This window comes from Poromitra crassiceps, assembly GCF_964638095.1.
Source record: "Poromitra crassiceps genome assembly, chromosome: 5".
In the NCBI taxonomy this organism is placed as follows: Eukaryota; Metazoa; Chordata; class Actinopteri; order Beryciformes; family Melamphaidae; genus Poromitra; species Poromitra crassiceps.
Genome location: NC_139642.1, coordinates 58,240,523 through 58,265,382, shown reverse-complemented (window position 1 = coordinate 58,265,382; position 24,860 = coordinate 58,240,523). Strand labels below are relative to the sequence as shown.

The 24,860-nt window shown below is 46.5% G+C and overlaps 1 protein-coding gene across 2 annotated transcripts in view; it reads left to right on the top strand.

The window, feature by feature from the left end:
* myo18ab (myosin XVIIIA b) overlaps positions 1-24,860 on the top strand; it is a 213,398-nt gene that overhangs the window by 184,982 nt on the left and 3,556 nt on the right. The window contains exons 34-39 of one of the 2 annotated variants that reach the window (XM_083637539.1): positions 724-840; positions 2,674-2,757; positions 6,351-6,488; positions 11,640-11,825; positions 12,529-12,668; positions 21,888-22,010. In XM_083637539.1, coding sequence (XP_083493665.1) covers positions 724-840; positions 2,674-2,757; positions 6,351-6,488; positions 11,640-11,825; positions 12,529-12,668; positions 21,888-22,010 — 788 coding nt within the window. The remainder of the gene's footprint in view (positions 1-723; positions 841-2,673; positions 2,758-6,350; positions 6,489-11,639; positions 11,826-12,528; positions 12,669-21,887; positions 22,011-24,860) is intronic. The other variant, XM_083637540.1, reaches the window with a different exon arrangement.

The window sequence follows — 24,860 nt, the reverse complement described above, 5'->3', positions numbered from 1 at the left end:
AGACCACCATGTGTAGCTGGAGCTCCTCAGAGGAACACACAGGAGCGTGCACACACAGACCACCAGCTGCAGCTGGAGCTCCTCAGAGGAACACACAGGAGCGTGCACACACAGACCACCATGTGCAGCTGGAGCTCCTCAGAGGAACACACAGGAGCGTGCACACAAAGACCACTAGCTGCAGCTGGAGCTCCTCAGAGGAACACACAGGAGCGTGCACACAAAGACCACTAGCTGCAGCTGGAGCTCCTCAGAGGAACACACAGGAGCGTGCACACAAAGACCACCATGTGCAGCTGGAGTGTAATCAAACTGAGAGATGTGAACGTTTACGCCTCTGCCCCAACAAAACGACTGTTAGATGATGTGGAACGTAATAACATGTATTGTGATCATTCTTGTCGTATTAAAACGAAAACTTAGTTATGACCTTTACCATTGTGAAACACAGTGTTGGAGGTAATGGTAATAAGTAATCAAATTACTTTTTTGTCATAGCGACTTCATGCAGTACTCGCTCGGGAAAGTGTTTTTGGGGGCAAAATACCTGGCGGGTGATTGGTTGAACCATCTGTCTATCACGGGCTGTCGTCACATTGAAAGCCCGCCCGTAGCGTAGCTGCCCTCTGGACGCTGATTGTGTTCTCATGATCTCACGCTAACCCAGCTGCCTCGTAAGGTTAAGAGGCACCTGACTGACGTGTCTCTGCTCTCTGTGCCCAGTTGGAGGAGCAGCTGAGTCGTCTGCAGAGGGAGAAGAACGACCTGCAGTCCAGGATGGAGGAAGACCAGGAGGACCTCAACGAGCTGATGAAGAAGCACAAGTCTGCTGTGTCACAGGTCTGTCTCTCTGTCTGTCTGTCTGTCTCTCTCACTCTCTGTCTCGCTGTATTTGTGCACACGGGTCTTCGAAGGCCAATGCTTATTATTTTTGGTTTGAAGTTGCAGGTAGGCCAATTTCTGTTCCAATATTCAATATTTACAAATTTGATCATTTGGACAACACACCAAATTTTATTTTATTTTTATTATTATTATTATTATTTTCAGTATTACAGATCCCCCCCCTCGTCAGAGTGGAAAAGCCCTTGAAACAGCAGACCATAGAACAATTATAATGTCCATAGACAATGACATCAAAATGCATGTAATGAATCAAACTGCATTATCCATCATATCAGCTGTACGACATCGACTGACAGATATGATGTTTAATAAAAGGCCAAAATCAGCCCATATATTATTGCCAAACTGATGTATCGGTGTAACTGTGACATACACATCAGCTCACATCAGCACACACACACACACACACACACGCACACACACAGCCATGTACAAACACTCCTACGCCTACCTTCCTATCATGTCAAAAAGCAATACAAGGTTTATTTGTGGGGGGAGGGGGAATCCCTATATCAAGCTTTACATTGAATTTTTGAACCTAATCTGTCCCCAGCAATGTAGTCGTAGTGTAAATGTATGTGTAGCTGAGCACCAGGGGGAAATGTAATAGTGTAAATGTATGTGTAGCTGAGCACCAAGGGGAAATGTAAGTGGATGAACAGCGCTGATGGAATGATGAGTGACCCGCCTCCACCGGCTCCCAGTGAGTCCGTCCGTCCGGTCTGAAGTGAGGCGGCTCTATTCTATGTCCGGGTTAAACATTATATATATGATCAATATTGAATCCATATTCCTTTAAAGGAACGGATTTCGATTCGCGGGCTCGCATACGCAGCTTGGTCACTGCGCGGCCTCGCCCGCAGCTCGGCTGTTTGCGTGGCCTCGCCATTGTGACATCATCAGTGGGACAAAAATTGAAACTGAGAGACAGAGCTCACTTTCAACCTTTTTTATGATGATGATGATGATGATGATGATGCCTTCTCCCGTGGCTGTTTGAAGCTTTAACCCTGTTAAGTCTCGCGTGGTTTGGTTCTTGGCGCAACGAGATCTCGTCAACATCTGTAAACATTCATATTTCTAATAACGCACCAGGTTCCTCGTACAATTTACAGCATTAGTTCTTTGAGAATCTCTTTCATATCCAAGCAAAATTGGTATTGTAACTGACTGATGATACTGAATCGTATTGAATCGGAAATCGAATAGAATCGGGACCTTGTGTATCGGAATTGTGTCGAATCAGGAAATCAGTGGCGATGCCCAGCCCTTCTCTCTTCCCCCTGGGACTGGTCTCAGCAGAGCAGCGCTTCATGGACTGTTACTGGGAAAAAGCCCTCATCTCAGACTCAGACACACATTGAACTGAGATTGATTTATTTAGCTTTGGAAGGGAAACGGCTTCCTGCCATCTTTCTTTATTTGATCTAGTTCCTGTCCGTGTGATGTCACCATGTGTTAGAAGATTTACTCTTCTATTTATCTTTTGTCTTTGGTTTGGGAGGATTCTGGCTTTACATAATAATTGATGGTCTACTTGTAAACATGGAAACGTATGGTTTTAGCCAAATACTTGCCCACCCTTGAAACTAAATACCACCAACCTGGTTGTGTGGCAATAAAAGTATCTTGTATCTTGTATCTTGTTGTAATTTTGTGTCGGATTATAGAAAAGATTTTTGCCATCAACGGCAAAGCAGCTCCGCTCGTAACCGGCCCGCTGACTTCAGTTCTTCCTCGTTGTGTTTTTTTCTTCTTCTGGTGCAGTCGGCCCAGAATCTGGCCCAGATCAGCGACCTACAAGCCCAGCTGGAGGAGGCCCTCAAGGAGAAGCAGGAGATCCAGGAGAAGGTAGGAGCTATCTGCTTGTAGCATGCCGCTGACAGTGACAAAGATGCCCGGTTAAGATGTGCAGTCTGAACTTTAGTTTAGTAATACTAAACTTTTCCATAAAATATTTGTTCATTTTGCTGATCTTTATCGCTGATTGATACCATACAATAGTGAGTCAACCTATAGCCAGTTTGTGAAACGTTTAGATTAGCCTTTCTTTCCCCAGTCGCCAGTCAACGGTTTGTTTAGAATAAACAGAAGAGCTGGTTGGTACAAAACGTGTGGTGACGGTTTGTCCTCATCATCAATCACGAAAAACAAGAATCTCACAGTTGATCACTTACAAATGAAGGCGCACAGTATATTAGAGAGAGATGTGAGTCATGTGACAGCATGAAACAAACATGTTCAATCCCATGTAGCCACGAAGCGTACATGCCATGGTCATTGGAGTATCACCTTTACAACGTAACGTGGATCCCCCTCCCCCCTCACACACACACACGCACACACACACAGAGAGAGACACACACACACACTCTTTTCCTGTGATTTTGCGTGCCTCTCTTCTTGACACATACAGCACTCGATGTAATTGATGTGTCATTCACGTGGGATTTGGCTCGGCGAGACGTGCCACAGATGGCCGACTCGCGTCCACGATTTCCCAGACAAGCAATAACACCTGACACGCGAGCACTGTCATCCTCTTAATGATTCAGTCTGGCGCCTGCGTCTCTCTCCACCGTCGTAGCCGTCAAAGCCGGCGCCACCCAGAGGCAGATCCCACCTGTAACACGGTGAGCTGTAACTGCCACCCCCCCCCATCATCTGACCCCTCCCTCCCCTACCACCCCTCCCGCGCCAGATACAAGAGATTTGTGTCTGGGTGCGACACTAGCCGCGCATTCTCCCGTTTGGCTGATAACCATCTGAGACCTCTGCTGCGGAGCAATTATCCCCGCCCGTCTCTGAGAGCGAGTCCTGCCTCCTCCTGTGTCCGGCCCCCTCTTCCTCTCCCCTCTCACACACAGCTCCCTCTCCTCCACCTACTCCCCCTCCTCTCTGCTGGCTCATTACCCGTGGGAAGACTGTCACACTAACGTACATGCTGCCAAGTCTTGTGACAGGGGGGGCTTGGTGTCTGGCCTGGCTGTGAACATTGAATATTTTTGGGAAGAAGAGACGAGAATGATAGACTGTATAAAGTAGAGTACCGCAGGAATGAATCCAGAAGACCTGGACGTTGGACCTGGACGTGTAAAAAGTGGGAATGGCAATGGGATGTTTGTCTTCAGTAAGATCATCTTCCCAAATGAGGACCCCCCCCCCCCAATCCTGGTGTTCTCCTATGTCACGTGTTGCACACAAAGATCATATATACGGAAGATGAACAAAAAAACTTTTAACTGCCGATTTTTTACATTTGTTGTCTGCGCAGCCCACCACACAACAGCTTTTAGCTATGTTTAATTCAAGGAACATGACGCTGGTGTATGGGAGTGAATGGAGAGCTTTCCCCCGTGATGGGCGTGGCCTATTCCATGCAGTGTCTCTATCACGCCCCAAACCATAGTCTGGTCATCTCTTTTACTCTAAATGGAACCATAATTACTAAATGAACATCATGCTGTATTGAAGAAGACTTCAAACTATTGATTGAGACATAAATTCATTAGGAAAGTGTTTACTGAGGTCATTAGTGAGAAGTAGGGTCATTTTCCCATTCACTTCTATACAATCAGACTTTCCTTTGCAGCCATAGACTGTATAAACAGGTGAGTTATGTCCGTACAGTTGTCAACAACACGGAAATTAGCTATCGAGACAAAACTGTTTGTTGATCTAGGGTGTAAACATGTATATTTCTGCTGTAAAGTCAGGCATTTTAACATGGGGGGTCTATGGGGGACGACTCGCTTTTGCAGCCAGCCTCAAGTGGCCATTCGACTAAACTGCAGTTTTTGGCACTTCTGCGTTGGCTTCATTTTTTCCAAGAGGGAGGTTGCTGCTTGGTAAGAAGACGTGGCTCGAACACAGCATGTCAAATCATGGCTCCTCCTCTCTCTGCTCCCAGATAGAGCAGGAGACGTTTCACCATAGTCGTTTGGGTTAGACAGACGCTCCACTGTCCTCCATACATCCTAAAGTCAGTGGCCAGGAAATGCCTACACCCAATGACACGCTCGGTTTCTCTTCCTCGCCGTTTTGAACTAGTCGTACAGCTGATAAAACAGACTGAAGCGTATTCTGCAGCATGTCTGCAGGCTTTGAAGTATGGATATGAAGGGGCCTGGTAATGAAGGGATGTTCTTTTGAAGCGAAGTCCGACTCTGAACTGATGTTAAGACTCTCTGGGCGACGAGAGCGCCGGGCTGCTCCTTTTTAAAGCAAACGGACGATAGATGTGTATTTTGGCTTCGTCCTCCAGCTCCAGCATCCCCACAGAGATGAGAAGCCTCCTCCCCGGCTCTTTGAGTTGAGGCTTTTGGACGATGGGGAATTTTAGAGGTTGAATCACTCAGTGGTTCAGGTAGCCCAAGTTGTCTCGAAAATGGCCACAAATTGTTCCACGGCTTTTCCTAGAAAATAATAATGGGTTTTTTTTAGCTCTCAAGTTGTTGCTGCTTAGAGAATTTGGCAGTTTGGAGGTATGGAGAATGGTTATCTTAGCTTTGCTGGAAGTCTGACGGATCAAGTAAGTAGGGAAATGGACCTTTTAACTTGTCCAAAGATGGATGGGTGGTCTAACAAAGCTATACATTACATTCTAATTCATGTATTTATAAAAAAAAAAGAAAAAAGAATCAACTAAAAATAAAGAAATGGGCCAAACTGTTTTGTATGCTATGTTTATGACAACATTTAAGACAGCCAACTCGTCATTTTTCGACTGAAATGTTCTTGGGGTGAAACGTGCCTGCTCCAGCGTTTGCATTGACTTTGTATGTAATCTCGCCGCCCAAATTTGCCAAATCATGTTTCGGTGTAAACGCCCAGTAAGGTGCGAAGTTGGAAATGCCAAATGGGTAGTTTTGCAGTTCCCAGTTGTTTTTAACATTCCATTAGGTTCAGCCTCTGCTCTCTTTTCGCAAAATCCTCAAAAACTGAACTATAACTTTAGATTAGGTTTAGGTTAGGGTAACGGTTAAAGTTAGTTTAGGGTCAGGACTTCGGCTGTGTGGGTATTGTGTACGCAGGATATACTGTATATATGCATGCATGTATCTATGTATGTATGTGGGTATGCTTCTGATGTTACTGCTGAAATGATGTCCAATCAATAGATAAACATATTGAAGATCCTGGGTGGGGGGAGGGCAGCTAATTAATGTATGTTATGATGATCGTCATATTATCCTTTGTAATCCTGCTCCGGATGTTTACTCATCTAATTTTGCCGTCTTGCTGCCACATTTCCAAGGTGCTGCTGCACTGCTGTGGCAGTACTGCAGAGCAGTACCACAGCAGTACTGCAGCAGTACCACAGCAGTACAGCAGCAGTACTGCAGCAATGTGGCCAAACTAATTGAGTAACAACTGTAAAAAACGATTAAAAATAAAAATGTGTGTGTGTGTGTGCGTGCGTGCGTGCGTGCGTGCGTGTGTAGATGCAAGCTCTCCAGAGCCAGCTGGAGTTCCAGGAGCAGTCCATGGTGGAGAAATCCCTCGTCAGCCGGCAGGAAGCCAAGATCCGCGAGCTGGAGACCAAGCTGGAGTTCGAGAAGACCCAGGTCAAACGCCTGGAGGTGAGAGGCAAACAGGTCTGGGGGTGTAGGAGAGGAGGCATACATGAGTGGGCCAGGGAGGGAATGGTGGGTGGGTGAACTGGGCTGCCTCTGGGTCAGGGAGCTTTTGGAAAAACACAACGAAAGGTTGTTGCATTCATTCAGCCCTGGATCTTCTCCCGAGAGGACGCGCACACGGACAGTTCTCCTGCTTTCTTGAGTCCGCTTGGAGAGAGAGAGAGGGAGGGAGAGAAAGAAGCCAACTTTCCAATACGATATTATCACGATACTTAAGTCACAATACGATAGTATTGCGATATGCTAGTTTTGCGATATGTTGAGCATTGTAATATTGTGATATATTGCGATGTCTTACCTTTTTTCAATTTCAAATGATGTCCCCAAAGGAAAACAAACTTTGTCAACATCTGTTTCATCTAATGAGATAAAAGTTTCCAGTCTGTTCATCTCACTTCAGTCATTCTTATTGCAGCAGAATGGGATTGTCAAGCAGACAGACTAACCAACACCATCATAAAAACCTGTCCTAAATGTTGCATGATGCACTGGACAATTCATATCATAACATTTCGCAATACTTGGCATTCGTGCGATATGATATATCGCCACACAAAATATCACGATACTATACTGTATCGATTTTTTTTCCCCCACCCCTAATGCACAGTCATGCCCTTATAGCGACAGCGTGTCACAAAAAATTGAAAGTACAGATGCAACTCATTTAGTGAACTAAATGAGTTGCATCTGTACTGTACATGGTTGTCAACACAGAGCCTTCACGTACAACCTCTGACGAAGACGTTTACGTCACACAGACACCGAGACTAGTGATGTCACGGTACCAATAATTCAGTAGTCGGTATCGGTACTAGTGAATTTCCACGGTACCAATTTCGGTACCACGGTAAAAAAAAACAGACTGATATTTCTTCAACATATTCTCCTTTATTAAAGTATGCAACCATTTCCAATGAACAAATGGCATGTAGCCTTCAACAAAACAATGTGCTTCTGCTTACTTCTTACATTCAACTCTGTATGGCAGTGAGTACAGATAGTGCAACACCAGTGACATGTAGCCCTCAAGTATTGTTTATTGAAAAAAAAAAAAAAAAAAAACGATACCCTCCGTACCATGCAGAAACAGGTACCGAAGTACCGAAAACAATGTAGTACCGACTAAGTACCGAAGTACCGAAAACCGTGACAACACTACCTAGACTATAAATGTGCCTTTAGAAAGAGCCCTGGCTCTCCTAACTGTACATCATTGTTAAGCTCCATCCTCCTCTCTGCTCTGCTGTACAGTAGCTCCACCAGCTCCACCACCTCCTCCTCTACCGGTTAGACATGGCCATGCCTCCTTTAGCTCGTCCTGCAGCTTTGTGTTACTTTCACTACCACAATGCCATTTGTTATTCTGTCATTTTCAAATTACTTTCTGATTTTGCCCCCGACAAAAAGCTGAAGTGAAGGATAAAGGTTACCATCTGCACGCTCGCAGGGAGAAATTGAAATCCTCTCTCGCCCACTGATAAAATGCCCCGCGTGTTCGTTTTGGCAAGGTTCAGTTGGGTTATTACTAGCTGTGCAATGCGCTTACAGGCACGCACGCTCCCTCCACTCCTCACACTCCACGCTGAAAGTGAAATTTAGCTCGCCATATTAATCTACCTTGTGAAATGTTCAGTGTGGAAAAGACCACCTACAGAAAAATATAATAAGGAGTCAAACAAAGCAACCAAAACCAAACAATATTACAAAAGCACAAGAGTCTTCAACCGGTTACACTGGAGGGCGATGTTTTTAGACCAGAAAACCCCCGTGCCCTCAAAAATTCACTTTCTATCCAAAATAACGATACAACACTTTCTGAACAGTTTAATTGTGGACCTTACAGTAGTTTATTGATGTGCTCACCTATTACAGTGGGTATTTCTGTATATTTTCTTTTCTTTTCAATTACTGGTTTCTGTGGCAAGAGGTTAAGGCTGTTCAAAAAACAGTGCAAAATAAAAATAAATAAAGAACAAGAGAAAAGGTTAAGAAAGAGGCAAGGCAGTCTCCAACACTCCTCCACAACTCTCAGTGAATACAGTTCAAGGCCCAAGTGCCCACCTTCTGATGCAATGTGTCAGTCGGTAGATAGGCTATGAAAGTTAAAACTTTCAGAACATGCAGACATGGTCAACTATTGGTTTCTCTGCCAAGATGTTATGACAGAGATAATTTCACCAAAATGAATTTACAGTATGGTCAATCAATGCATCTACAGTATATTCACCTTATGTAGCCACGCCCATTTGACCCGGTTGTGTGGTCGTGTGATGACTTCCGGCAAAAGAAAAAGAAAATGGCCAGCTGCTCCAATATCATCTAACTCTGAATTAACTAATAATTTAGCCGATTGTATGTAACATACCAAATAAAAGCAAACGGCAATATCTAAGAATGCAACGCCATGTAACTGGCTCGTTAATTACGTTAACATCTGCAGGTCTTATAGACGTACAGTAAGTGGCTCGAGCTGCGCTCGGAGGACAGAAAACCACCTGAAGCTTTCTTTGTTGGACTCCAGGTATGTTTTACAAGAAAGTGCTCGTCATTGTCGACGATAACGTTATCTGACCTGGCTAACAGTGGATACTCCGCTTGCTTGCTGTGTACCGAGCTCAAAGTAGTAGACTACGTTCTTTGTTTTACCCCCTGCACTGTCCGCTACAAAAACAACTCTCTTCCTTTGACGTTCTTTTGTATTTCGCGCCGTGACCGCCGGAAGTGTTAACACGACCCGGAAGAATTTGGCCCACCCCCGCGTCTGAACATGAGGTGAATACGATGTTCTTGGGAAAAATAAAATAGAAATCATGGCAGTCCCCTCAAAAACAGGCAACGGGCCTCAGTTGGCCCGCGGGCCATATAGGAAGGCCACCGCTGAGTGAGGGGCTTGCGCTCATTTTGCCTTTGCTTTTGATGACTTCTCTCACAACACTGAAAAGGGAAATGAGTGAATATTCCAGGTTGCCAGAGAAGTATAAGTCAGCAGAGCTCAATCAATAGAGATGTGAGGAGGAGGCAGGCAGAGCACAACACCCACTCAGTCAGTGCTGCAATATGGACACGGCCAGCAGATAATGGAGGAGCTGAAGATCGAGTCGGGGCAGATCTGAAAGCATGTCTGCTCATATGGGATTCATGTTTTAGGCAAGGTTACATACCAGAGTGTATGTTTTAGGCTCCGCTGCATTATTGATACAAATAAGCTCATCAATTCTTAATATGGCCTTCAAACTGAATTCTGTGGGGATGAAGAGTTATGCCCTTATCCATACTCACTGCACGGCAACAGACAACCACCCCCCTCCCCTAACCACCCCCCTCCCCTTCACACACCCCTCCCCTAACCACCCCCCTCCCCTTCACACCCCCCTCCCTCTAACCTCCCCTAACCACCCCCCCCCCCTTCACACCCCCCTCCCCTAACCACCCCCCTCCCCTTCCAGCGGGTTTTTTTTCTCCCCCTGACCCTTGTTGCTATGACTTCCCTGCGCCTGACAGCCATAACATGCTCAGACTCAGAGCAAAATGGTCTACACCCAAAATGTCCTGAACATCACCGAAAAGCCAATTTCAGGCAAAGGGAGCTGAGTGATTTGTGTACACCACACATGGGCAAAATACGGCCTGCATTTTTGCAATCACAACGGGAGAGAGGGTTAAAAATAGGGAGACTCCCGCGAGAATCTGGAGTGTTGGCAGGTATAATCTCCAATGTGTGGCCCTTCACTTACTTGATGTAAGTCAGTATGGCCCTCAGGGGAAAAAAATTGCCCACCCCTGGTCTACACCCAAAATGTCCTGAGCATCATCGAAAAGCCAATGTCAGGCAAAGCGAGCCGAGTGATTTATGTCTGCATACACAGGGTCACACACACACACACACACACACACACACACACACACACACGCACACACACACACACACACACACACACACACACAGACAGACGGATGAGGTCTGATGGACCCATCTATTATTTCTTTGTATTTTAATGTCAAGGATGGTGGGTAGTGGGTTCATCACCATGGTTCATTTACCAACTGTTGCCCCTGAAGCTCCCATAACACACTGGAATGATTTCTCTGCTCAGACATCTATACAGTATACATACAATATATACATATAAATAAGTAAAATAAGAATTAAATATGCACGCATACTTGTGTGTGATGTGATCAAAATTCTGCATTAGTCAATTCAGGCGAATTCATAAATATGTGATCAAAGAAACTAGAGTCTACGGTACTAGTGGGTCGATTTTGGACTAGCTGTGGTCAGGGGGGAAGCTCCATCACATCAGGAGTAGTCTCGCTGTCCAGCCTCCTCTCCCTTCAGTCCGAGGAGTACAGCTGCTCTCCCATTGGAGCGACTGTTTCGGTGGCAGCCGGATGTCCGCTCCCGTCTTATTACAAACTCTGTCATTGGCTCCGACCATGTCAATCAGAGCGGCTTCCGCTCCCTCCTCCCTGTGTGTCGCTGTAAATAGTGCCCTGCCGCCTCAGTGAAAACAACAACGCTAACTAGCTAGCAAGCTAACGGCAGAAACCTACACGCTAGCTCGTTGCTACACGCTGAAAACGGCAAATTGGATTGTTGGAAACTATTTTCCAAGGGCACTGCCGCTAAGCGCCGCCCATCGCAATCCCACTATGGAGACCTGCAGCGCCAGACTCCTCGGATGGAAGGGAGAGGCGGCTGGCCAGCGAGACTACATCAGGAGTGGCCGACACTGACAATATCTAACTAAATTAACTAGCGCCACCTTGAGCCAAAAGAGGTTTCTCCTTGCTTATTGCGGGCAATCCGGCTGGAGTTTTTTTTTTTTTTTTTTTTTCAACAGAAGCTTTAATCAATATTTTGTGTTAAATTATTGTGTATGCCATGTTGGATAATGTATATAGCAAGCCGGTCAATATTCGGGCAAGGGCGATCAAAACTCCTCTGCTTCGCATGACTGATTTAGCGATTGGGACCAGCTCTCTGTACATTATATATATGCTAAGGGCTAATGTGCAGAATGACCAAACTAGGGTTAGAGTAGTCTGGAGCCTGAGTCATGTGTCCCTCCCCTCTGTGTTGCCGCCCAGAGCCTGGTAGCCCGTCTGAAGGAGAACCTGGAGAAGCTGACGGAGGAGCGGGACCAGCGCAGCAGCAGCGAGATCCGCGAGAAGGAGCAGAACAAACGGCTGCAGAGGCAGATTCGAGACGTCAAGGAGGAGATGGGAGAACTGGCCAAGAAGGAGGGGGAGGCCAGCCGCAAGAAGCACGAGCTGGTGAGGACCTTATTATAGTAGAAAAGAACTATACGCACATCGAGTGAGGGTGCTGGGCTAGATGCAGTACATGTTTAAAATGTAGAGCCCGCACACCGAGGTATACAATATATATAGACGTCTCCTGATGAGTGATGTCACTCACTGAGTAGACACAGGTGACAGTCCTCAAGTATCAGGCTCAAATTAACTACACTTAGGCAGATAAACAAAGCGCAGACATAGTACAAAGAAAACCTTACAATCAAGACAAAGAATTGCAGATACAATTGGAAAAGTAATTTGAAAAAGTTCTCTTTAGAAAATTACAATGAGAAAAAACTTTTTACATAGCATATTTCTAAAATCATACCAGATGACATATCACAGTATCTGGGCTAGGCCTACATGGGTATAGTATATGGAATGTACGATTTTTTTTTGACCAGACGACGATCCATCTCTGATCGAAACATTGTTTTACGTAAATAAAGAAGTCTAACTATACTACCTCGGTGTGCGGGTTCTACCTTTTAAGGACCTCACCCACAGCAAGGAAAAGGGACATTACTAAGAACAGCTATTGATCCGCAGTCATTAACAGTCACGACCCCACGACCTTTCAGGAGCAGCATCCATTAAGATGAACTCACAGACTTTGTAGCGGTCGACCTTTGACCCGGGTCAATTGAAAGGTTCATTATACCTCTCGTCTAATCAACAGGAAATGGACATCGAGAGTTTAGAGGCGGCTAATCAGAGCCTGCAGGCAGACCTTAAGCTGGCCTTCAAGAGGATCGGCGACCTCCAGGCGGCCATCGAGGATGAGATGGAGAGCGACGACAATGAAGATATAATCAATAGGTACCTGCACATTCATTTGGGGTTGGATTTGGAGGGTCTTGAAATTCCAATGGGTGTGTAGTTTTTTCTCTCCATAAGAGTTGGGCCACAAAGTGAGTTTTGAGAGGCAGAAATCTCAGCATCTGGCCAAGTAATCAGGAAGTCATTAGCCACATTTACATGCACATCAAAAATGTGATCATATTGCAATTAAGATGACGATGTGAGTGAGGCAGAGCCCGTGCAAACACCTGGCTCTGTATTCATCGCATAATCGCACCAACATAGGAGTACGCCCAATTTGAAAAGCACCAGTAGGGACAGGTATTTAACTTAGACCCCGTTTACACCCTGCATTAACATGTGTTTTTGGTGATCAGATTGCAATCAGATCGTGTTTGATCCAGTGGGCTAGCTCTGGCTTTTTCAGAGGAAGTCGCGGAAGTAATCCTGAAAGCTGTAGTTCCTCAAATGGCCACTCGAGGGAAGACTCGGAAGTGACCTCGTTCCCCCTCACCCCCGATGATAAAATGTGCCACTTTGTAACAGTGATTACGCATGTTTAGAGAATGGACCGAAACACGCTTTTGGCCTATATACTGTAGCTCATTTCACCTTTCGTAACAACTGTAGGGGGTTGACTTTGTATATAATAACTCCCCCGTTTAGAGTCAAATAGATGATAGAAAAGGGGGTGATTGACAGCTCGCCTGTCCAGTGATCGCCGAGCTTGCCGATCACGGACCAACACTTTACTGCAAAACTTCCAAAAAAATAGTGGATGGCTTCATCCATATTATTTAGGTCAGTGGTTTGCCCACATGAAAGTACAGGTGTACAGTAAAATGCACCCAAGACGCATTGAGGACGGATTGTGATCCGATCGGCCAAACCGCTTCCACAGGTGGTCAGGGACACATTTTGACCACATTGAACACACGTGTAAAAATGCAAATCTGCTGCTCTACGCTATGGAGCTTGCCTGATCCGATCGCAGTCGTATCTCAAAGTGGGCACTGGAGAGACGCATATTAATTAATACCAGCTGTAAATGTAATCATCTTAATGTGGTCAAGCACTATCCGACTGCAATCTGATCACCCGAAAACAAAACCCGTTTGAATGCCAGGTGTAAATGGGGTCTCGCGTTTCTTGAACTGTGATCAAGTTGCGCCATGGGTGCAGGTCCCTGTGCCATGTGGAGCTTGAAGGGAGCTGTAATCTGTTATCTTTCCAGCAGGTCTCCCAACAGTGGTCTGAAGCATGACATTTTGTAATTAAAATGAGAAATAGTCCTACGGCTGCAACCAACCACAGGATGCGGTAGAGGGAGAAGCATGGCGGTAATTGTTTTTGTAAATTTTGGATAGGAAAACAAGTTAATATAGCAACAACAACAACAAAAGATTTCCACAATTCTAATTATAAGAATCAAAATTAGTACTTCCATGTAAGCAAGTTGTCAGTGTATGCAATCATGTAAATGGCTTAATTAAGAGTATTGCCTTGCAGACAGTGTTGACAACAGTCACATTGTTGTGTGCATGTATTTGTAGGCCAGTGGTATTGATGAGCAACAACCGTATGAAACACCCCACAGATATGTAACGGTCATTTTGTGCTATGGGTCAGTAAAAAAACGTACTTGTTGCACCTGTAAATAGCTCCGTCCTCACAGCAGGCAGGGCCCAGGCTTCCCTGGGCACAGGTAGCAGTTAGCACAGCTAGCCTGTGGCTCAGCCCGACAGAGGGGATGCAGAGAAGGGGGGCGGGGGGTAGGCAGAGTGAGCGACGCCGCTAAGATGGATGCCGCGCTGCGAGGGGTCTGCAGATAAAGCAATCAGAGGGGAGCTCTGCCTCCACTTATGTCATGTTATCCTCACACACACACACTGAATAACATGACCTGAGTCTCTCTCCCCTCTCATGGGCTGCTCCTTTATAAGAATACCTACAGTATTTACTCGCCACTGTAGTTTCCCCACACATTCCCAGAGAGAGAGAGAGAGAGCTTTCGTCTCTCTCTGCCTCACAGCAGTAAATAGCACGGAGAGTCAGGTTTCATTAGAATGCACTGTTAGGGTTTCTTCTCCGCACTCTATGCAGGATAGAAAAGCCCCACTGATTCCAAATGGTTTTAGTCTGATCACTCTCATGACCAAAACTCAGTGAACTAGCAGCCAAAGAAAGACACTTAGGCCATGTTCACATTACAGGCAAATCTGATTTGCTGATAAAGTCATTAATCATCATTATCTTGATTGGCGTCCCAAATCTGATTTGAGAGTGTGTCCGCACTGCCACAAATCTGATTTGAGAGTGTGTCCGCACTGCCACAAATCTGATTTGAGAGTGTGTCCGCACTGCCACAAATCTGATTTGAGAGTGTGTCCGCACTGCCACAAATCTGATTTGAGAGTGTGTCCGCACTGCCACAAATCTGATTTGGGAGTGTGTCCGCACTGCCACAAATCTGATTTGAGAGTGTGTCCGCACTGCCACAAATCTGATTTGAGAGTGTGTCCGCACTGCCACAAATCTGATTTGAGAGTGTGTCCGCACTGCCACAAATCTGATTTGAGAGTGTGTCCGCACTGCCACAAATCTGATTTGAGAGTGTGTCCGCACTGCCACAAATCTGATTTGGGAGTGTGTCCGCACTGCCACAAATCTGATTTGAGAGTGTGTCCGCACTGCCACAAATCTGATTTGGGAGTGTGTCCGCACTGCCACAAATCTGATTTGGGCAAGTGTTCAAGCCGGATCTGTGTGTCCAGACCTCCATATGTGGTTTGGGACAAGTGACACAAATCAGACTTGGAGCGTCCAGACTCATAAAACCAATCTGGATAAAGTCATGAATAGGTCACTAAAGTTCCCAAATCGGATTTGGCCTCCTAGTCTGAACATGACCTTAATGTCACAACAGGTGGCAGCAAAAGGGTACTTTGAAACGGGTAACGTCTGTATACAGTCTCTTTCCCAACGGGGAAAAAGAACCCAACATTGGGCTGATGTCAGCATCCACCATGATGGCCACGCCTTGTTGAGCTATTTTAAGCATAACTCATGTTTTATTCATGTGCTTTGTTTTTGACTGATCCTTATCTCATCTGTCCCTCTATTTGTTCTCTGTGTTATTTTCTTGTCTCTGTCCCTCCATCCGCCATCACCACCAGTTTACAAGACATGGTGACAAAGTATCAGAAAAGAAAGAACCGAACGTGAGGAACCAGAGCGCACGATCGGAAACTCTTGACGGAATCGTCCGTCGGTTTTGTTTTTGCCTTCATCACTGGAACTGATGCAGTATCCTACAGTCTGAATAGACCAGAGTAGTCGATAGTCGAGAGGGGAACAGTTTCTCTTGGTTCACTGTCACGTGGTCATATTATGTCCGAGGAAACTCTGGTATTTAAAGGCAAAAAAACACTAAGATGGTTTAAAGGTATACTATGCAACTTTTTAGTCTATGCAAAGTTTGTTTACTTCAAATGTAAACAAACTTTTTTCTTTATTTTTTTTAACATTTTAAGTATCTTTTATCTGTGACAGAGCTATTGATACAAGGAATGTATCAATGTTTGTAAGAGCTAAAAATGAATTTTAAATGTACTTGAAAGCCATAAACGGTTTGTTTACAATTGTATTGTTTGTAAACATTGTTATGGTGGAGTTATGGTGCAATAATGACAATTAACAGAGCACATTGTCCATCTCGAAGTCCTACAGCACTCTTTAAGAATATGCTTTTAAGATGTAAAAAAGAAGAAGAAAATGTTTGTTTATGTTTGAAGGGCCCTAAGAAAGTTGCATAGTATACCTTTAACAATCCTTCTTCACAGCATAACTTGTGGAATGCATTGCACATCACAAACTGATGGCATCTTAACGGTGCATCCGAGGAAGGTTGTGTCCTTTAATGTGTGGCCAGACAGTGATACTGCATCATCCAGTGCTCAGCAGTTCCCTTCTAACCCCAGTTTGCTCCACATTTCATTGCATGACGTCACATGCTGAATTGCATGAATGCCTTTGGCACGTTTCTCCAGCCCGAGCATGAAAGAAGCGACCCCCCCCCCCTCCCCCCCAGACGATCTGTATAGAGAGGCAAAGTGACCGCCTACTTGCTGCTTCAGCACTGTACCAGAGATTTTCATCCGCCATTTATTTTCCCACAGACATTTCGTAAAATGCTTATAAAAATAGTTTTACTGGTTCAAACCAAACGGTACAGATATATTTAGAAACAGGAGAGATCGCATAACATTTCACTGGGCCCAAAACGTAAAGAAAATCTTTTTTCTATGTTGTTTTTTTAAGTTTTGGTCCGAGTTAAATGTTCTATGGTCTCTCCCGATTATAGTGTTAGCTGAACCGCTTGGTTCGACGAAGTAAAACTATTTTATAAGCATTTTACCAAATGTCTATGGGAAAATAAATGGTGGAGGAAAATCTCTGGTACAGTGCTGAAGCAGGAAGTGACGTTCCACTTTGCCTCTCTATAGTTAACCGCTTGAAACAAACGACCCCCCCCCCCCTCAGACGATCTGTGTGGTTAACCGCTTGAAACAAACGACCCCCCCCCCTTCCTCAGATGATATGTATGGTTAACCGCTTACAATTGAGGGGGCAGAAGTGAGCACATATCAGCGATGCAGGCAACCCCCCCCCCCATCCATCGCTGTGTGTCACGACCTCTCCCTGCTCGCCCCCTGTGGGAATCTGCCGGGACCTTTCTCGCTGTTTTCCGAGAGCCCCGCTCGCTCGCTCTCTCTCTCCCGCTGGGTGTACCGCCGTGTCGGAACGCCGCTGTGCCGTGTTTGAACAGCGGTCGGCGGTGAGCTGCCCTCTCGTTTCCCGGGGCCCCCCTTAATATTTCATTGACCCGCTCCGGGGCTGGCTGTGACTGTGACGGCTCGACGGTGACTCCACCCCCAAGCCCCCCCCCCCCCCCCCCGCCCGGAGAAGGTGGGGGCGGGCGTGTTCCTCATCAATCTTTGACGTGCGCTTGCTTAATAATGCAGAACCCTCAAATGTCCTACAGAAAGCCGCGGCGCTCATCACACACGCGGCGTTAACCTCTGGCTCCGGGCCATTCCAGTCTCATGTCACTGCTTTGTTCCAGCAGTCTGCTCTCGCTCTCTCGCTCTCTCTCTCTCTCTCTGCTGCTCCAAACGCTTGTTAAGCAGAGCATCCTACTAAAGAGCAGAGAGGCTTCTGAATGCTAATGACGAGCTAACACAACACTACTGCTGCACTTGAATAAATCATATCTAATACATGATAAATTCAATATCTATATGTGTGAATAATGTTGAAGACCCCCGGCCTCCGCTCAAAAATCTGTTTTTCTTCTTGTTCCGTCACTTGTCATGTCTGAGCTTCACTGTGCAGAATGATGTCCGTGCAGAGTTTGACACTACAAGGCTGTTTTCACATCCGTCTGTTGAAAGTGGAAAGATTCTCACCGAAAAAGGCCATTTCCCACAAGCATGATTTATGACATCACAAATAGTCGGAGCCAATCCCTGTCCAGTATTCAGCAGTTCAACTTTAAAAAATCAACAATATTTCCACATTTACAGGCTCTGGAATCTTTTAGGAGGGGGAGCCATTTTAAGGATTTTAACTAGATAATTTCACTTTTCTGTGTAATAACAATATCAGACACGAATTATTAGTCAAAGTAGAGTATGTTATAATATACCTTAAACATGACTTTAGGGGGTCTGTAATATTACAATATAATATCAGTTGTATAAATCTGTTGCAAAATACAGAAAGCTGTTTTTTTTAAATAGGTAATGCATGACTATTTGCATAGTAGCGATTAATAATACTGAAAAGTCAGAGGCCCATCTGAATACATCTCCTCCAGTGCGCCACACTAAACAGTGAAATCACCTTTTGATCTGACACTGTGGATAAGAGGCGTTCTCCAAGCTGTGGCTTTCTTGATAGTCTTTGAAAGGATGCATGTGCCAGGCTGCGTTCCAAACAACCCCACAGGGACTCGCCCGACTTCCGCCGGCCACACTGAGTTTTGGGATGTTCGAGGCATGAACACTAGTGCCTCTAAGACCCAGGGACACAGAGGAGCAGAGCAGGCGGATCCATAGCAGCTAATGATGAATGTAATAGTGTGTAACAGAGATGTACAACCAATGGCGGCAGATTGTCACAGACAATGAATGTCTCCTGCGTGTTTGTTTGCTTCCCCTAGGCTTTGGGCAGGGCTTAACTAATGGTATGGCAGGGCTTAACTAATGGTATGGCGGTCAAGGACATAAATTGCGGTTGACACCATGTGTGAAGCGCTCGATTACATAGTGCCCGCCATTGTTGTTTTGGTTCTAGACCCTGAGAGCCCTCTCTCTCTCTCTCTCTCTCTCTCTCTCTGTGTGTGTGCTCTGAATGCATCATGGCGCTGTACGCCCCCGACAACAACAACCAAACATTCGCACAGGATAAGGTCGGCCAGCTTTGCAGGGCGACGATTGGAGGAAATGTTTGGTTAAAATCACCATGAAGAATGAATGTCTTCATTGAGTGGCGTCCACATGAAGAGGAAAACTGCTTCTAGCAACTGACACATTATGGGATTTTTTATATTTCATTTTCAAGGAATTTGAAGCGGATTAATGATCTTGCTTGTTGACTTCGCTAAACGTCACGCTGGCTTAGTGTTGAAATATCAGTCGATCTATACTACTTTGTGATGGAGAGACGCAGGGGTTTTCCTATTGACTTTACACAACTATCGCTGCAAGTCTCTGGAAACTCCTGAGCGATGTCACCAGGGTCGTGAGGCCAAAAAGAAAAAAAAAAAAAATGCTCAACCGCATTTCAAAAACAATTTCCTCAAGTTCATTTTCTGCAGGCAGGAATCGTTCTTTAAAACAGTGTTGCCAGATAAGTTATTTAAAACAGTGTTGCCAGATAAGGGAAAGGTTAAAAGACTAATCTAAGAAAGCCGCGGGGGAAGTGTTGACTCGCCCAAAACTGGACAAACACGCGGATCCTCGTGAAGCGTTATCTCAAAAGAGGGCGGGCGAAGATGAGCAAACAAGCTGTGGAAGCTTTGAGCTCCGGCTGGCGGACGTGGCCGCCTCCTCTCCTGGGGCCTCTTTGGCTGATGTTGACCCAGTCTCTCTGACAAGTCCATGCTGCCTGCATCCTACACGCGCCCCTACATGGTGTAATAGTCCAGGCGTGGCCTGCAGCGCTAATTACAGCTTAAGAACGAGCCGCGCCCGTCTCCCCCCCCCCCCGACCCGCCCTCCTCTACGCCGCGAGTTCAATCCCGATGCTGCCATCCAAGGTTATTGTGCTCTCTGAAAGGGAGCGAGGTGTGTGCTCTCGCATTTTACCGGGGCAGAGCCATCATGGAACATCTCTCCTCTGAAATCCCGCGGAGCCTTTTGTCTCTGGCTGCTAATGATTTTAATTCTAGGTGGCACTGGGCCTTGCGATGCCTTAACATGATGGACAGAATCATCTTTTCTCTGCCTTCCCCCAGCAAGAGGAGAAGGCTTCTGAGACAGATGTAGAGATTTTGAACCCCCCCCCCCGTCCCCCCACGCCCCCCTGATGTCTCTGTAGCCCCCCTGATGTCTCAGTAGGACTATTACGCTGTAACAACTTAATTTCACAGCAGCACACGAGCACTGGGCTCTGACGCCACTTAATGAGTGTGGTGCTCTTTTCATCCGTGTCAAATTTGATGACAACCCTCCCCCCTCCTCCCCCCTCCTCCTCCTCCCCCCCCCCCCTCCTCCTCCCCCCTCCTCCCCTCATCTCGCTCCACGCCTCACAGTGGTTTGTCAACGTGTAATGATAATTTAGAGAGGGGAAACTGTGCAGTGCCCAACTGTGTATCAAATCATTCTGTCAACAACTCAAAGTGTATGTGTATGTGTATGCATATGTTGGTGTGTGTGTGTGTGTGCGCGCGTTTGTGTGTCTATGCATACGTCTGTGCGCGCATGTGTGTGTATGCATATGTTTGTGTGTGTGTGCGCGTGTGTGTGTGTGTGTGTGTGGGCGCGTGCATGTGTGTGTGTGCGTGCGTGTGCGCGTATGCATGTGTCTGTGCGTGCGTCTGTGTGTGTATGCATATGTTTGTGTTTGTATGCATATGTTTGTGTGTGTGTGTGTGTATGCATATGTCTGCACGTGTGTGTGTGTGTGTGTGTGTGTGTGTGTGTGTGTGTGTGTGTGTATGTGTATGCATATGTCTGTGTGTGTGTGTGTGTGTGTGTGTGTGTGTGTGTGTGTGTGTGTGTGTGTGTGTGTGACTGGTGAAATACACACGTAAAAGCTATAAGGTATAATCGGTCCATTTAGTGTCTGCTCTGATGGCCCATTAACTCTTTCACCGCCATTTTGTTTTAGTTGCCAGCCATTGCCTTTTGTGTTTTTGATCATTTTCACTCGTCTTTCAAGACCCCACAATATGTTGTTCTATGAATATGTAAACAGTGGATACATCAAAAGAAAGAACAGAGCCATATTTTCATATCGTTTTTTAAATATATAATCTAGCTTCATTCATTCTTGTTTTATCAACCCTTGAATGTTGGTCGCTCTCATAATTATATACTGTATATAAGACTTTTAAGACAAAAGGCTGTGAAAATTGCATTTTTGTAAGACATTTTCAAGGATCCTGAACCAAATCCAATGTCTCTTAGGGCAGATACTGTCGGGTGGTGCACCGAAATCAGAACACGTGCATCAGCCCCGACCGACCAGAGGAGGCGCTAATGCAGCGACTAGGACACTTTACCCGGCTTCCCACCCCCAGACATGGCCAATTGTGCCTGTATGGACGCCCGGCCAAACCGGAGGTAACACGGGGGTTTGAACCTGCAACCTGCGACCATGTCGGTAGGCAGGGAATCTACCACCGCCCTGCCCGGACATCCGTGTTTGTGTATTTCTACGGGGCTCCTTGAGTTGACTGCATGTCGTGTCTTTTAACAAAATGAAAGCGGCACTCCTCCTTTGTTGTCAAACTAACACTAAAACTACAAAGAATTGCTCTTAACATTTCTCCCACCAGCTCCTTTTCCAGTCTCACTCCTCTTTCGCCTCACTCTCCCCTCTCTTCTTGTCCATAATATCTCACTCTTTCTCTCTTTGCTCGTGTCGTTCCACAATGTCTTTTGCCGTTTCTTCTCTCTCGTTTGCTTCCTCTAACTTGTTCTGTGTGTCTCTCGCCCCTTACTGACCCAGTCCGGGGGCTTCAGACACGGACTCTGAAGTGGAGGACCGTGTGGACGGGGTCAAGTCTTGGTTGTCCAAAAACAAAGGTTCCGCCAAGAACCTCTCGGATGATGGCAGCCTGAAGAGCTCCAGGTCAGTACGACGGCAAAGCGGTTTATTTCTGCTTCCTGTTCCTGTTAGCCTGGAAAAAGACGTCCTGATCACGTGACCTCACACTTCCGTTTCGCTCTACGCATCAGTCTGAACTTCTTCCAGCGATTTCAGTGGGCGGGAGTACTTGCCTTGACAGACAACTCCTTCGCCAAATCTGATCCAAATCCACCTGGAAGAACAACGAAAACGTCTTTTCCACTGAGAAATTGCTGGTGCATACGCTCGTTCTTGTTTAATTGTTGAGTCTATGTTTACGTCTGTGTTTACTCTACTAAAGTTACCGCTCGTTACGGTACGGCTCGTTGCATCGGGAGACGCCATTGCCAGCGGCGGCCCTGATTGGCCCGGTCACATTGCAATTTCAGGAAATGGCCGTGGGCGGCTGGAAGTCCAGACTGATACCTAGAGTGAAACAGAATGTGAGGTCATGTGATCAGGATGGTTTTAACCAGGCTATGTTACTGTCACTTCGATAGTAAGCGGTCCGGTCAGACATTTTGAGCGCTTTAGTTATCAGCCCATCCCCCCGGATGAAAGGGTTTAGATGGTTCGACCCAGAGGAAAAGAAAGCAATCGGAGCAGAGCACTTGGCTGAATCGAGGGGAGTGTTATAATTTGAATGAATTTTCCAGACGCTTTGTCTTTATTGTCACTCCCTGGGTGACGGGAGGCCTTTTTTCTAAGGGAACCGCCTCCATGGTAGATTTATCGACGTGCCCGATGGCCAGCTGGCAGAGTCTACCTGAGCCTCTCGGCGAGATTAATGGACGTGTCTGCCAGCTGACAGCTTCCATTGCCCTAGATTTGTCTCCTTAACAGAAGATTTCACTCCCCTCCCTCGGTCGAGTCGCTGCTAACTTTAAAAAGTTTTGCTGTTTTTAAATATATCTCATTAGTGCATGCACAAGACACACATTGACTCACTCGTCTGGCAAGCGGCCGCCGCCTCTTTTAGCAGGTTTAGCGTGTGTCTTTAAACATACACGCACATGGGAGACGCTTTCAGGCAGCGTGATGAATCTCAGAGGATTTCACTACAATGGGCGACGCTTTCAGGCAGCTTGATGCATCTCGGAGGATTTCGCTACAGTGACGCTTGACTTTACAGCCACACATTCACGATCAATGTTGCACACGCCATGCTTCAATATAGGGCTCATTAGAAGAAGCTCTTACTTTGGAACTGACAGCCTGGTCGCCAGAATAATATGTCGGCATTTTATGTTTCTGCAATCCACGGATGCGTAGAATATCACGTTAATGAAACCAAAAATATGTTTGCATGCAGTTTTGTTTCAAATTTATGTTGAGATTGTAGGTTTGCAGAAATGTAAAATGCAGACGTTCAAATTGACGTCGTATTTATCCGTCAATTGCAAAAACGTACAACGCTGACATTTTATTCTGCCGATTTGTAAACCATCTCTGGTCATATTCTGTCAAAGGGCCAATTTGTGCTCTGCGTAAAACTCCTCCCATTTAGTAGTGTGGTCTAAATGCACTCTCCTTTATGACTTCATTTTATTTTCTCATTGCTCTACTCTGCTGAGTGTCAACTTTTCTGTTGCTTTCATTCGTCATTCCTTCTTCTTGTCTTTCCCCTCACTCCCCTCCTCTTTACCCTGAAACCTCATCTTTGCTGACCCCCCTCTTCATTCCTTCATCCTGACCCCTCCTCTTCATTCCTTCATCCTGACCCCCCCTCTTCATTCCTTCATCCTGACCCCTCCTCTCTTCATTCCTTCATCCTGACCCCCCCTCTTCATTCCTTCATCCTGACCCCCCCTCTTCATTCCTTCATCCTCACCCCTCCTCTTCATTCCTTCATCCTGACCCCCCCTCTTCATTCCTTCATCCTGACCCCCCCTCTTCATTCCTTCATCCTGACCCCTCCTCTTCATTCCTTCATCCTGACCCCCCCTCTTCATTCCTTCATCCTGACCCCTCCTCTTCATTCCTTCATCCTGACCCCTCCTCTTCATTCCTTCATCCTGACCCCCCCTCTTCATTCCTTCATCCTGACCCCCCTCTTCCTTCCTTCATCCTGACCCCTCCTCTTCATTCCTTCATCCTGACCCCTCCTCTTCATTCCTTCATCCTGTCCGCTCATCTTCTCTCTCTAGATTTGCTGTAAATGTAGACGCAAAGGAAGGGAAAGAGTGGAAAGAGGCCAATAAAGAGGGCAAGGAGGTAGAGCCGAGCAGGCCTGTGTCCGTGATGAGCTCCCTTAGCTACCGAAAACGCTCCAATCTGGACTCCATCGGCGGTAAAGGGGACGACAACTCCCTCTTCAGTGCCCTTAAAGAGAACTCGGAGTCACAGGACACTCTGTCCTCCTTCCGTAAGGGGAAACCCAAAGCCGCAGACCCGCCGGAGGACTCCTACTCCGTCAGCTCCTGGAGAAAGTCCCAGGCGGGAGACGACGCCAACGACCGAGAATCGGTCATCTCCCAGGCCTACTCAGAGGCCACCAGCCGGGCCAGAAAAGGCATGGACAGCCGCTGGGGTGACTTTGACAAGGAATCCACCATTTCATCCATTGCGCCAAGTCGGACTTCCACGCGTCGCGGGCTAAGCCCAGAGAACGACGCCAAGTCCACCATCAGCTTAGGTCTGTCCAGCCCGCTCGGACGCCGTCGGAGCACCTCGCGTCTGGAGGAGGGGAGAGCCGGGGAGTCGTCGTACGGCCGCAGTCCCAGTAGCCCTTGTTTGAGCAGGCGGTCCGGCGGTCGCAGTCCCGGGAGCGTCAGCCGCGCCGATTCCCGTATGTCGCTCTCGCGCAGCTGCCGCCTGAGCGAGTTTGACGTTGATATCGATGATAGCCGAAGT